The following is a 13,946-nucleotide window of genomic DNA, read 5'->3' as shown; positions in this document are numbered from 1 at the left end:
GAAATTTCAATCAGTTTTTTCAAGGGTTCTCCAGGTTAGAGGTTCAAGTTGGAGTTTCTTCATTTGTAGTATTTCAATTGCCAGCAAAAAAGCAATATCTTTATTCTAATTGAAAGCTGCGGGCACATTTCAGAGCCAGTTTGGTGGTTCGTGAGTTGCCCGCCTTCTCGTCTCCTCTTTCAAATCAAAGAGTGAAAGTATTTTTTTATTTGTTTCTTTCTCTTGACACAGTGTGACACGAGACCCTGCTCTCGCCCTCTCTCTCTCTCTCTCTCTCTCTCTCTTTTCTCTCTCTGTATGTGCTCTCTGCCTAGGAGTGTGTGTAAAGAGAATTTTTTTGGTTAATAATTCTGCTGTTTCTTTGGGTCATACGTTTTCTAAGTATCAGCTGTGGTACCCTGGAAAACATTGCTTTCATCGGATGTGACAATCCAGATACATTTTACTAGAGCACTCATTATTAATCAAAGTCTACATTGATCATGTGACTAAAGAAGCTTGTTTTAAAAAAAAAGCTAATTCGAAAGTGTGTGTGTGTGTGTTTGGGCGTCATTGAAAAAAAAAACATATTTGAGACGTCTCATATCAGATCTATATTCATATATTTTCAGACTATAGTTAGTTTTCTATTGATATGTATTTCATATATCACACACATCAATCATATCTATGTAAACATATTTTCTGCCAATATGAGTTTACTGTTGATATGTATTTCTAAATTGTTGATGTACATTAAGATGACAACTGTCACAGAGTTAGAAGGTAGAGATGAATCAAATAATTAAATACTCAAGTGTTAGACATTGCTTGCATTTATAACATCTTCGAGGTTCTAGGAAGATTCTTGTGACTATATCTAGTCGGGGGGCGGTACTGGCTGCAGACCATCATGAAACTCTGATTTTTGTTTCTTTCTAACGGACACAATTCTAGCTGTGTCTGACACTGTAGTATTGCCTTTAGGATTGTAATGATAATTATTATACGGGGGGAAAATTCTAAAAGTTCCATTTTAAAATTTAAAATTTGATAGTCGTTGAATGTAAAAGTTTCGCATAGTTAAAAAAAAAAAAAAAAACCCAGTAAAATGTGATAAGTAAAAGGGGTTGTGGGAAGGAGCCACTAGCTGTGGTTGTGTAGAGGGTATTACATCACCAGTGTCGCCCCTCCCCCTGAAACTTTCTCTTTTCCCACCAAACTTCCATTTTACCACAGGACAACAAGATCTGTAAACATCATCTATTACTTTGTAATTGGATTCCCCCCCCCCCCCCCACCTCTCTCTATCACGCGCTCCCCCCCCCCCCCCCCAAACCCATTATCCAGTAACTGAGTCTGATACAAGAAACATGACAATAAGAAGGCAACAACCCTTTCACTTTCTTCACCAGCTGCTAACGCAACCACACACACACGCGCAAACACACACAGACACCTGGTATCGGGACATTGACACAAACTAGACTGAGTAAATAAAAAAAATAATTATTGGCATTCATCTCCCCCCCCCCCCAACCACCCACAGAAAAAAAAGTCACTATATTTTCTCACTCTGCAATGCCATCTTGTATCTAGATTTATACGAAAGGGACATTACTATCTCTAGGCTTACAGAGAGCCAAATAGTTCTATGAAAGTTGTGAATAACTTAACCTCGGACCTTTTTCTCTACGCCTGATGTTTGTCATTGCAGGCGGTAATCCATAAGACTCTTGCGCCTCAAAGGAGCGCGATCTACGAAATGACCAATTAACATTGATCTGGGAAAGTCTTTCAAAGTTATTGTCTACTTTGTCATGGATGGCTGCCTGGTCATACGGTATGCACTCTGTCATCGTCTCGATGGTCCCGAGTTCCAACCCTGGACATCCCCATCCCCTGCCGTTTTGGGGGAGGTTTGGACCTAGATGTAATAATGCTCAATTCTGAAAAAAACAACAACACCATAGGAAATAAAAAGCTAACAAATGTGCAAATGACATTCTAATGAGTTTTTGATGTAGCTGGGCATATGTTTTGTTTTTGTTTTTCAAAATAGATTTGAACGTGGTCATGGAAAGAATGTTCTCAGAACTTCTCTCAAAAGTCTAGAACTGAGACGCGTTGAATGTTCCAGTCCACTCCAGACCAATGGGCGATAACCCTCCACTAGGAACATAATGCTACAAACATGCGCTAATGTCTTTTTGCGCACCTCAGGACCTCTTCCGGGACGTTCTCCATGCTCGTCTGCGTACGTTTCTGGGAATGAAATAGCGCGGTATTAGTGGATTGTCTCCCATCTGTGTACTAAATAAATGTCTGTAATACTATTTTTTTTTAAAGTGGGAGAGGTAGTCAAGGAAAGATAGACATAGAACCATAAACTTTGAGTTTTTTAAAGAGAGAAAGCAACATAAAGTTTGGTCGTTTCCACTTCACGTGGTGTAGAGATCTGACATTTTGAAGATGTGAAATCTATCCCGGAAAAAGAAAAGCCCCCCGCAAGTTTTGTGAAGTGTTCTACTTTACTATTCATTATTTGTTGTTTTTTTAAACTGGAAGCATACTCCACTAAATATAACAATAGCGTTCAGCTTCCGAACAGATGGAGGTCTCAGATTCATATCCCGGAATTTTAAATTTAGGGATTTGTTTAGGGCCTCCCTGAGTCCAGCAAACTTTAAACGGTACCTGAAAATAGTCAGACAAAAATTAAGGCGGTTTGTCGTTAAAGCGTGGGTCACAGAAACATGTGTTCTATAGATTGCAAGATGGTAAACGGGAGGGAGACAAAGTATATCAACACTCTAAGTACAAAATGTGGGTTAACAAAAACAAAATATGAGTACACTTCGTATGGTCTTTTTATTCTGCCTTCTCAGTTTAATGTTTAATGTTGAAGCTGGGGGGGGGGGGGGGCTTAGATGAATAGTCCAATAACTGAGATGATCTGCTCAGAGGCTTCCAGGTCAGTCAGCTCTCCCTGTTTTTCTTCGATTAGAATGTTTTGGGGCCAGTGTCTTGTTCAGGACTCTCGATGGTGAACTCAGCTTTGAAGGTCATGGTCGGCATTCTCCTCATTAGCAAATCTCACTGGTGTCAATGTTTAACTTCTGGAACATTTGTTGTCTCATGCTGCTGTGTTCGGTTCTGACTCTTCGGAGCCGATTTAGAAAAAGATGCCTAATATATGGCAGGACACAAAATGCTTGGAGTAGCAATAACAGTAAGTAGGTCAACAAAAGAGAATCGTAAATGCTAATAGCTTATTGGAATATTTTTAGAGCTCTTTTTTTTTTTTGTCAAGAAATTGATTTTCATGAAAGCTGCCGGGGTTTTAATAAATCCCAAATTAATAATCTTAAATTAATAATCATAAGGAGGGGGGGGGGGGGAGGATGTGTATTGCAGTAGCATAAAAAATTTGAGTAACTATAAAGATGGAGTATTTTTTTTTTTAAACCAAAGGGGTCATAACAGATTGTTTGACCGTCGACATCATAAACAAGGGGAGTAACTTGAGCCTAAGGTGAAGTTTTCAACATGAAGGATTTTTACCAAAGGGACATAACCTGCTGGTTTGTAAAAGATTGACATTATTTAAACAACGAAGTGGATTGAATTGCAATCGATTGTACATTGAAAACGAATGACTTATTGCTACAGTCCAGAGTTGTAGTTGGCCTGTCCTTTGGAGTCGCAAAGAAAATATTTACTTATGTCGTTTCTCTTGTTATCTTTTCTAAGCCAATTAGCCGACACGCTATTGGTCAGCCTACAAAATGGATTCGAAAAGTGATAAATTAATAAAGTTGTAGGTTTGATTCAATGGATAGCGCTAGAAGGTTTCCTCGAATTTGTAAGAGTTAACTAAGTCCAACATTTCACCAACATTTCAAATGGACATCTATCAGACACTGCAGCACTATCGTTAATTGTTAGCCAATAAAACAGGAGGGCTTAGTGTCGTCTGCTCTATGTATCACTAGGAAACTTGATTTTCATAACAGGTCATATTTACTCTGCGGAATTTCCAAAAAAAAAAAAAAATACATAAAATCTATATTTTCAGAAATACAACTTAAAAAATTATTGTAATTGTTCTTTTCACGCACACTTGAACTAAAAAAATATATACCCCCCTCCCCCCATAACTCAAAACTTAAAAACAACAAAAGACACAAAAACTTTAAAAAGAACTACAGAATTCTAGACAAATAAAGTTATAAAAACATAACTCAAGATACAAAAACTTAAAAACACAGAACTTAAGACACACTCACACAAAATAAAAACACAGAACTCAAGACAAAAAAACTTACAAAAAAAAAATAGGATGCCAAAAAATTCAGACAATGACGAATCGTTCAGTTTGATTGTGTTCAGGCTTTACGCTTAGCAGTAATCGGCAACGTTTATTTATTCCTAAGGGTAGAATAGAGCAAAGCAATGCAGGGCAGAGCAAGGCAGGGCAGAGCAAGGCAGCGCAGGGTAGCCTCTCCCCAGGATGCAATTCTTTCATTTCTTTTTTATGCCCCAGAAGGCAAAGCAACAAACCATTTATTGTAATGACTGTTAAAGTTAGGACACAACCCCCATTCATAGCCACATAGATACATACGTAACTACACACACTCGTATTGACACTCTTAGAACAGATTTAGGCCCATAACGTAAAGTGTTGCCACATTTCCCCCCCCCCCCCGCCACCTCCCACTCGACTGCAGCGCCCCCTTCCCTAAGCTACTTACACTTCTACGCCAATTCAAAATTCATTAAAATAATGCTTCCATCGTGCGTACAATTGAAAACAGAGGACGTCATTTATGTACGACTCCTCACATCTGCCTCGCGTCTTGCGATTCTTTCAAATCGAGTGAGCCGCACGTGTTAAAATAACTGTTAGGCGGGTGTTTCTGGGTGGTTAATCGACTGGGTTCTTGGTTGAAATTGTTCTGTGGTAAAAGAACAAATATTGTGGCTCTTTTTTTTTTTCTTCTTTTATTGCTAAGCGAAACTAAACGAATTAAAGACAAGAGCTTCTGTGTGCAAATGTTAAAAAGATGCCATCACATATGCTGGTACATAACTATGTTCAAATGACTACTAGGAAGTTTTATAACATTTCATTTAATAATCATCTCAATCAGTGTAGGTTGAGGTTCTGGGGATAAGCACGACACATTCGAAACAGAGTTATCTACTCTTTGTTTAATATCTCTATTTTTAACATAGGGAAAAAAAGAGAAAGCAATATGTAGAAATGTAAAGGTGAAACAAAGGGTTCTAAAATATAACATTAAATTAAATAAAGAAGATTGGAAGAAATTAAAATAAATAGATGTCGACGTCGTTAAAATTTAAGATCACTGCTGCCAACTAGAGAATAAAAATTACTTTGTTATAAGCCAAAGAGCTTAGTAATTTAAATTTACAGTGCTGAAAAGTGAAAACAAAACATTATGAGGATATCTTTTAAAATGTCTATCTTATCAACTATGATTACACAACATACACCGGAAAAAAAACACCAAAAAATAGCTAGATTATGTTTCAATAATAATTAACGCTAAATACACTCACGAAACAGTTATTATTACCAAAATTCTACATAAATGGTTTCTAGACCAAAATGCTTTTTTGAATATGTTTACGTTCGCGTCAATGAGTAAGTTTCATTTAAAGAAAAGAAGACTTACTTGTAAACAATTATCAACCTTTGTGTTTTCTGTTTCCTGTGTACAACATCTGCCACTAAATGTTAGAAACAAGGAAAAAAATGTAACCCTCACACTTCGTCTTTTAGCCACACACAAACACATACAATTAGAGATAGAGAGAGAGAGAGAGGCAGAGAGAGAGAGAACGAGATAATTATAACATTATTAAAATGCCCTTGTTATGCTGGCTAAGATGCATATGGAACCAGAAACATTTTTGTGGAAACTGAAGAAATTGAAAGTAGTTTCCAGCGAGAGATATTTTTTTTTTTCGGACTCTAGACAAACTTCGGAGTGTGGCTCCGTGTGAAGAGAAGGAACTGTTGGCAACCAGGGGGGAGTAACTGATAGTGCTTGAGACTCTTGCACATCGACATTAAACTGAGAAATTGTCCGTCAAGATGAAATGAGTGTGAGCGTGTGTGAAAAGGGAGAGAGTGTGTGGGTGTGTGTGAGGTGGTTGCGAGGAAGAGTGCATTTTGTGCGTGTGTGTGTGATGGTGGAGAAGAGGGGGGGGGGTAGCAGAGGCGCATTTTGTTTGAGTGCTCTCATTCCGTCGTGCACACAATTTAATGCTCACCATCGTTGATTGCTGCTGAAGTAGTTCTTGTATGTGTGTGTGGGAATGTTTGGGTGTGTGGGTGAATGAGAAATCGGTGTAACAGGATGGGGGAGGGAGGCTGTGTGTGAGTGTGTGTGGTGGAACATTCATGTCTGTTTGGATTATTTGATCTCTTGCTTATTGACCAATACTGTTTAGAAATGGTTCAGTAGCATTCCCCAATGTGCAAGAGTTTCTTCATTTTCAACCTCAGGCAGTCAACAAGTTTTGAACAAAGAGACGCAGGTCAAATCTACACCCTGAACTTTTGATTGCAGAAACCTATCTGTGATTTAGTCCTTTTTACAAAGCTTATATCAACTCTGTCTGTTTGTCTGTCTGGTAAAAATTTCTCCCACGCCAATTCTCAGTTCAAGTTGAAACTTTGTGATATTAGTTATTGGTGTGGACAAGATATGAACCGATTAAAAAAAACAACAACCAATTAGTCAGTTAATCACTGGTAATAATTAATTTCTTTGATATCAACAAGGGAAATTAATCCTTTAGTATTCACAGATACGGCTAAATATGTAGCGCTGCCTCCTCTTAGATAATTGAACCAGTTCTCAGATCATGTTGAAACTTTAAACAATTATTTATTGTACCTATAAAAAAACAAACATGTATCAATAAAAAAATTAACCAATTACTCGATTAATTATTGGTAATTAATTTATTTTGTTTTATATCGAATAAAGGAAATAACTTTTACATTATTCGAAGATATAGTTGTAAGTGCGGAGTTCTTTGTTTAAAAAAAAAAGATTTTTTTAAAAATTTTGTTTGTTTATTTGCTGATATTCAAATAAGGTCTTACTTACTAAGCTACATCAAATTTGTACATTTAGATTCGTACGAGCTAAATCAACCCTACCCTCAAGGTTATACCATTACATATTGAGTTCTAGAGACGAAACAAACACAACAGTAAACTGGTGATCAACTTTGCCACGCGAATTGATCTATTCCTAGGTTCACCCAGTTGCCTTCCGTTTGGCGTGCAACAATATTCTTGGCCTGCACTTGGCTCCCACGTCTGCTCTCAGGCCATAGTGTGGAAGAGAAGAATGCCCTCTCCATTATTTCATCCATTCCTTCATTTCTTTCTCCGTACATGTGGGCGTGGCTTCCTCTGATGCACGAACTTCGGTTATTGTTATTTTTCCAAAAGCGTTTGTTGCTCATAGCTTAAGAAAACATTTTGTTTAAACCCATGTCACGTTGTAGCTCCAGATTTCAATGTTTTAGAATCGCAAAGCTAGCCCAAAGCTCATTTCATGGTCTACAAATGAATCTTCATATACTAGGTATATCTATATTAGTGGAGTAAGATGGCCTCCGGAAGCTTTGGTTGTTTTGTATCCGTCTCTAGCTCTACTTCCAGAAAGAGGCGCCCACTTCGTTACACCTATTTGTAATGGGCAACCCCACTACTGACCAATCGTAAGGCCTATCTAGTTGGAGTTATTTGACACACATTTTCGTCGTGTTTCGTCTTTAACTATTATTATATCTTCTGCGTATCCTCTAATCATCTTGTAATGCTCAATGTATTTTTTAAAAGAATTTTCCTTTCCCAAGTATGTATTAACTTTTCTGATGCATTTGTCAGTGTCCAGTCCCAGGTCTCATTTGCATAGAAGACTACATGACCTCAATAATGGTTTAGTACTAAATTGTAGATAGCTTCATTTGTTTTTTCTTGAGATTGCTTAGCTTCTGAACCCTAACCCTATAACCTTCTGCTTTTCTCTCCTTTATTTCTGGAATTATTTCTTGTTTAAAAATGTTTTGTACTTCCTAGTAAGTGAAACATTTCTCATTTCATTAATGTTCCTATTTTGTTTCTCTAATCCTCTCCTGTCATAATGAAGTACTTTCTTTTATTATCATTACCCTCAAGTCCTGCTACTCAGGCAAGCCAGTCGATAGGCTGCTTCCAGTTATGTAAAAAGCTGTTTCAATGCCAGTGGTTTCTTTTATTCTAGTAGAACAACGTCACCGGCCTGAGCCAGGTATCGTACAGGTTGGGCTATCGGTAAAGGAGAGGGGGGGGAGTAATTTGACAAAAGGATTCCTTTCCTTTTTTTTTAAAATCGCCCCTCTATTTGAGAAGCTACTGCACGTGAGTAGTGACCAGTCATTAGGTCTTACCATCCTAGTTTTAATGGTTTCTTTGTTTGTTTACTTTTTTTAAGGTCTAAAACGAAATTCTACACAGACTTACCTCCCCATTAGAATAATCTTAGAAATAAATCGAGCTATTGAAGCACTTGACACGAAGCGTCGATTACGTTTGGGGATTTCTCACTCAAGTTTCTGAGTTGTTTTTTTCTTTCTTCAACTTGAAATCCCATCTGTACCTCGATGTTGTGAAGATAGGATGAAGTAAGCAGAGGTGGGCCAAAACAGTTCCAAACGTTTTCTTAGGTCACGCTACAAGAAACTATCTGCTAGCAAATCTTTCTAGTCATTGAATTTTTAATTTTTTTTTTTACTCGAACCATAACCATTTTTTTTTTGTAAAAAAAATTTTCATTAGTAAAAATGAGAAATAAAAAGTCTGTCGTTCATTAATAGCTTTTAAAAAAAAAATTATAAAGTGTAAAAAAAAAAACAACAACTCAAGAGATATTCTTCTAAAAAAAAAAGAAACATATTTGAATCTACTAAGAAATCAGCCCCCCCCCTTTTTTTTTTTCTTCTGCCTCCCACGTCGAACCCACCTGTTAAAAACAACGCTCTTACTATTCTTTCAACCAAATAGACGATAGAGATAAAACTATTATTAACATTATTATTATTATTATTTTGTTTTTGAATAACGAGAAATAAACATAAGAAAAAAAAAAAGAGGCCGGGGGGGGGGGTCGATTTGAAAGAAGTGGATACATCAAAAGACGAACCTGAAAGAAAGAAGAAACGCGAAATGTTTTTGTGTTTTTGGAAGATAATAACTTGAAAATCACTAAAGCCCATCTAATATTCATCGCGCCACGTGGAGCTGAAGGTCTGGCGCCCTAGATGTAATCGTGGGCTGTTGGGTGCTCTTAAATCTCAGATTTCAAAAAAATATTTGCTCGTTGGGGTTGTAAATAAAAAATACATTTAAATTTCTAGATTTAAAAAAAAAAAGTATTTTCTCCTGCTCCAACCTTTTATCCTCTTCGGTGTGAATAGTTCCGTGTAATACCTATTTTTTGTATTGATTCCGTGTTCTTATGTGATGGGCTGGAAGTATTTATGTAGATAAAATAACAATTTCATAAAACAGCTAACATAAGGACTATACATGTATAAAGTATTCTATATGATTTCAAAGTGAATAACTGCTATTTTTCTCCTATTCTTAATTAAAAAAAACATCTATATATTGAGGTTTTAGTCTACTCTAGGATATATTTCTTTGAACTGACGAATGTTGGCTGCATTTGATCATAGCAAAACAGTAAAATACACTTCTTCATTTACATCGGTCTTCTATTTTTTAAATAGTCTGTTATATATGTGATCTATAGGGCTGATGATATAAAGGTTTTCTGTTTGTACTGTCAACTGATAACGAGGGTGTCATGTGACCAGTACAACAGTCAACAATCTTTACTTTCACCGATTTAAGGTCATCCTAAAAATAAATCCCGAAATTCAAAATCCGTACCTTCGCCGAGATTCGAATTCGAGATCACTCGGTTCGGAAGCCAAGCGCTTTTCCTGTCAGCCACCTCGCCCCCAATATTATCATACTGTAATTGCTGGTAGTTAGACACAGTTGTGCCTACTTTTAATAGTGTTGTACGCTTCAGTGGTCTACTTTAAATTTGTTTACCTTTGAAAGAAAAACCCTATAAAAATAGAACACATGAATTGTGAAATTGTTTTCGCCTATGCTTCTAATAAAAATGCACCAGATGAATAGGTTTGATCACAAACCAGACTGTGAAATCCTACACAAATCAATGATTGACATTTTACATGTCATGACCAAAAAATGCCAACTACGCTAGGACTGGAGATCTCTGTATGTCTAAGAAAATGACGACTATTTATACATCCTATGACAGTGTTCTCAGTGGTAGGTTTTTCAAAGCGGATATGGGACTTCTTGGATATCTTCAAGTTTATCATCTATACCTATTCCATAGTCTGTTGGAAATTGGACCGTCTTTTTCCATTTCTGTCTTTTGTCTTTCAAGGGCAGGCCCATCCATTCTCTAATGTTGTATTCCTATCATTTTCTCTGTCTGCCTCTTCTTCCTTTTCCTGGTACTGTTCCCTGCAGGAAGGTCTTTGCGAGTCCTGAGGACTTTGTAATATGGCCACAGAGTTTTAGTTTTCATTTTTTGACAGTAGTTAGCAGGTTGTCGTGGAGTCCAATCGCTGTCTCTGATCTCTTCACTTGTGATAGAGTCTTTATTTGTGATACCTAGGATGTTTCTGTAGCATCTCAATTCCAATGCTAAAAAAGTTCCTAGGAAATGAATTGCTCATTAGCAACCAAGAATGAGGTGCCAAATATCACGTTAGGAATAGTTTCTCTGTTTTCTTGATTCAATACAATCGTAATAAATACTTTATGCACTTATTTCATACGCTTCTAACCTACAGCAGACAAAGATTTACATGCTATAAACATGGACAAACTCACAAGACAATTTTTGTTTTGTTCTCGCCCAAGTAGATCTTCTTGTTTCTGGATTCAAGGCTTAGACCTGGACTTGTTTATTTCTCTCAATGTAAGGCGGTTCTCTAACGAACCCAATGTTTACTGAGTTCCGTCTTTAACCGTACGAGAACGTCGAAGGGGGTGAGTCTTTTGATATTTTAGTATCCGATGACAGATCATTCCCGGTGTCGGATGACAGATCTCTCTGCCTGTCAGACAGATAGAAGGGGCCGAGGATTTCATCCCGTGAGCTTAGGAAGGCCCGCGCGTCTCACGCTCTTCGCACGCGCCTCCTTAAACGTGCATGACGAGGCAAATGTCTGTTCCGCGTGATTGATTGGCGCCCGCTATCGATATTCTCTTTCGATGGACATGGGCGTTCACGTCTGCATGTAACGTGGATATTGGGGGAGGGGGGGGAGTAGGGGGGGGGGAGGATATAGTTGAGAGTGGGGGAGTGATGGATCGCATAGCAATTTTATTTTACTTGTTAGGAGGCTCAAGAGATTTAGAAAAAAAAAAAAGAAAGACACAGTAGGCCCAATAAGAAACATGTCCATCCAGCTCTGATGACTGACCTGATCTGATGACTGACCTCTTCCAAATGACACTAGCCAAATTTAAAAAATCAAAACGAAATCCAAAATTGTTACAGAAATTTTAAAGTATTTATTTATGTTCCACGTATAGTAGAAATAGAAACAAATGTATACTCTAATTTCAAGGCTTTCTGAACAATACATCCACTGATATTATACTGACATTGGAGAGAGAACGTACATTTGTGAAGGCTATACAAACAATCCGTTTTCTCTTAATCACTGCGGATAAATAAGGGCCCTAGCCCCTTTAAACTTCCATAGAAATGCACTAAAGAACATTGATACATCTAAAAGCATGTCGTATTCGTTAAGACACATATCTTATGATATCCAACAGGCCAAGAGACGAGAGGCTGCCCATGTTAGGAATGTACCCTGGTGGACCGGGCATGGACCCAAGACTTCCACACCGACCACCAGAAGGCGACACAAGTAAGTCCAATTATCAACATTTCAAATATAAAAAAAGTTTTCTCTCTAGCTAATTAGGATACCTAAGTAACTAAGTTCATTTTTAGAATTTAAATATTTACAGTCAAATACGCTGTTTGCAGAATTCACTCGTTAATATTAATGACTTTTTTTGATATCCAATTAATAAAAAAAAACAACAACATGTTGAACAAATGTATAAAACAGTTTTGTTATTGAACTTATGTGTCAACGTTCGTTGTATTCGAATGTAAGACACTTTCCATTATGTTTAATGGTTTACTATTTGCAGGTCTAAAATTGCAATACTTTTTAATCGATTTCAACTGATATATTACATATTTATATACTAGCAGAATTTGATGTTGCCCGTGTTTATTTGAAATGGAAAAGAAAAATCCAATACATCTGACGTAAAAACTTATATGTAACTTAAGGACATACCGGGTAGTGGAGGGCGGTTTCTAACATATCGTACGGAATCGGTGCAGACCTAACAAATATTTTTGATAAATTTTATCGAGATTGATTCAAAGATTTTTAATTTCTTTGAAAAAAAAATATGATTAGCTTTATATATAATGAACTAATTTAGCAGGTATAGATTAAATGAACTAGTTTAGGCAGGAATGGGTTAAATGAACTACTTTAAGTCAGGAATGAGTTAAATGTCTCTCACTGAGCATTGTGTTTCAGGTAAACCGCTCAACCTTCAGGTCAATGGACACCACAAAGAGTCCGAGGCCTCAAGAAGCGACGATGGCTACGATGATGACAAGTTGAGTGAAGACGAGCGTCCAGTAGATGAAGGTCAGTGACACCAAAGGCCTTGTCATTCCCAATACCCCTCCCCTTTCCCTTAAATTTGTGGTTCGTCTTTATGTTCCAGTCTGCTCACGTGTTTACCATATATATCTTCTCTTTTTAGTATGATAGAGACGAGAAGAAACTTTGGTATTTGTTTTAGCTCTGTTTTTATTTACTGTTTGGAGCTTTCTAGAAACCTGAATATACAGTTTAACTTGTTATTTTATAAATTAGTAAATCAACGAACCTAGTAAAGTCTTTAAAGTTTATATTGATTAAAAAAAGGATAGGACATGTATGTGTGTGTGTGTGTTTGTTTGTATGTCTCTCAGTGTGTGTGTGTGTATATGTTTGTATCTGTGTTATCCTGTACATGGGAATGTGTGCGAGTGTGTATATTTCCAAGTTTCTGTGTGAAAGGTGGTTAGAATGTGTGTGCATACAGGTAAAAACACTAAACAAGACATTGCTACCCGCAACTGTAAACTTTTATTTCATTTTTGAATTACGAAATCGATAGGAACATTGGATAGGAGGGGAGCAGAAAGACCAGATGTTGGCCCTTTATTTTTTTGGTGATGAGTAATTTGTCATTCATCTATTTACTTTTGCCTACATTCTCTCTTATATTAGGCTCCATCCCCCCCTCCACTCCCCTTGTTGCCCGCCCTCTTTCTATCTTATTGAAGCCAATTCACCAATCACCAATTAATGTCATGTGTTCAGCTAAGCAATCCTTGCGAAATGTTGCCTACCAAGCTACTAAGCAACCAAGCTACTAAGCAACCAAGCTACTAAGCAACCAAGCTACTAAGCAACCAAGCTATGACTGCTGCAAATACAACAAGGAAATGATCTCTTGTTTCAGCCAGTGACACGGTTCTGAGCTAATAAAGTTCAGTTCATATTGTCCGCATAAGATAATCAAGTGCATATGTATGTTTCTTTTTTATATATACAGACAAATATACGCAGCCATCCATCCATCCATGATCCAAGCACACCTAAGCATAAGCATGAATACATGGATATGTACATATACAGATAGTTTTGTAATAACTACTCTATATTGTAAATGCATATTAAGTCTATATAAAGTATTAGCCGTTCTTAAATAGATACTATGGTGTATT

At 37.1% G+C, this 13,946-nt stretch overlaps 1 protein-coding gene across 4 annotated transcripts in view; it reads left to right on the top strand.

The window, feature by feature from the left end:
• LOC106072780 (uncharacterized) overlaps nucleotides 1-13,946 on the top strand; it is a 152,689-nt gene that overhangs the window by 81,896 nt on the left and 56,847 nt on the right. For all 4 annotated transcript variants that reach the window (XM_056037894.1, XM_056037891.1, XM_056037892.1 and 1 more), the window contains 2 exons: nucleotides 11,912-12,006; nucleotides 12,703-12,816. In XM_056037894.1, the coding sequence (XP_055893869.1) occupies nucleotides 11,912-12,006; nucleotides 12,703-12,816 (209 nt within the window). The remainder of the gene's footprint in view (nucleotides 1-11,911; nucleotides 12,007-12,702; nucleotides 12,817-13,946) is intronic.

The sequence above is a fragment of the Biomphalaria glabrata genome, chromosome 8, assembly GCF_947242115.1.
Source record: "Biomphalaria glabrata chromosome 8, xgBioGlab47.1, whole genome shotgun sequence".
NCBI lineage: Eukaryota > Metazoa > Mollusca > Gastropoda > Planorbidae > Biomphalaria > Biomphalaria glabrata.
Note: the sequence above shows the minus strand (reverse complement) of the source record. Positions and strands in the feature narration are given on the sequence as shown.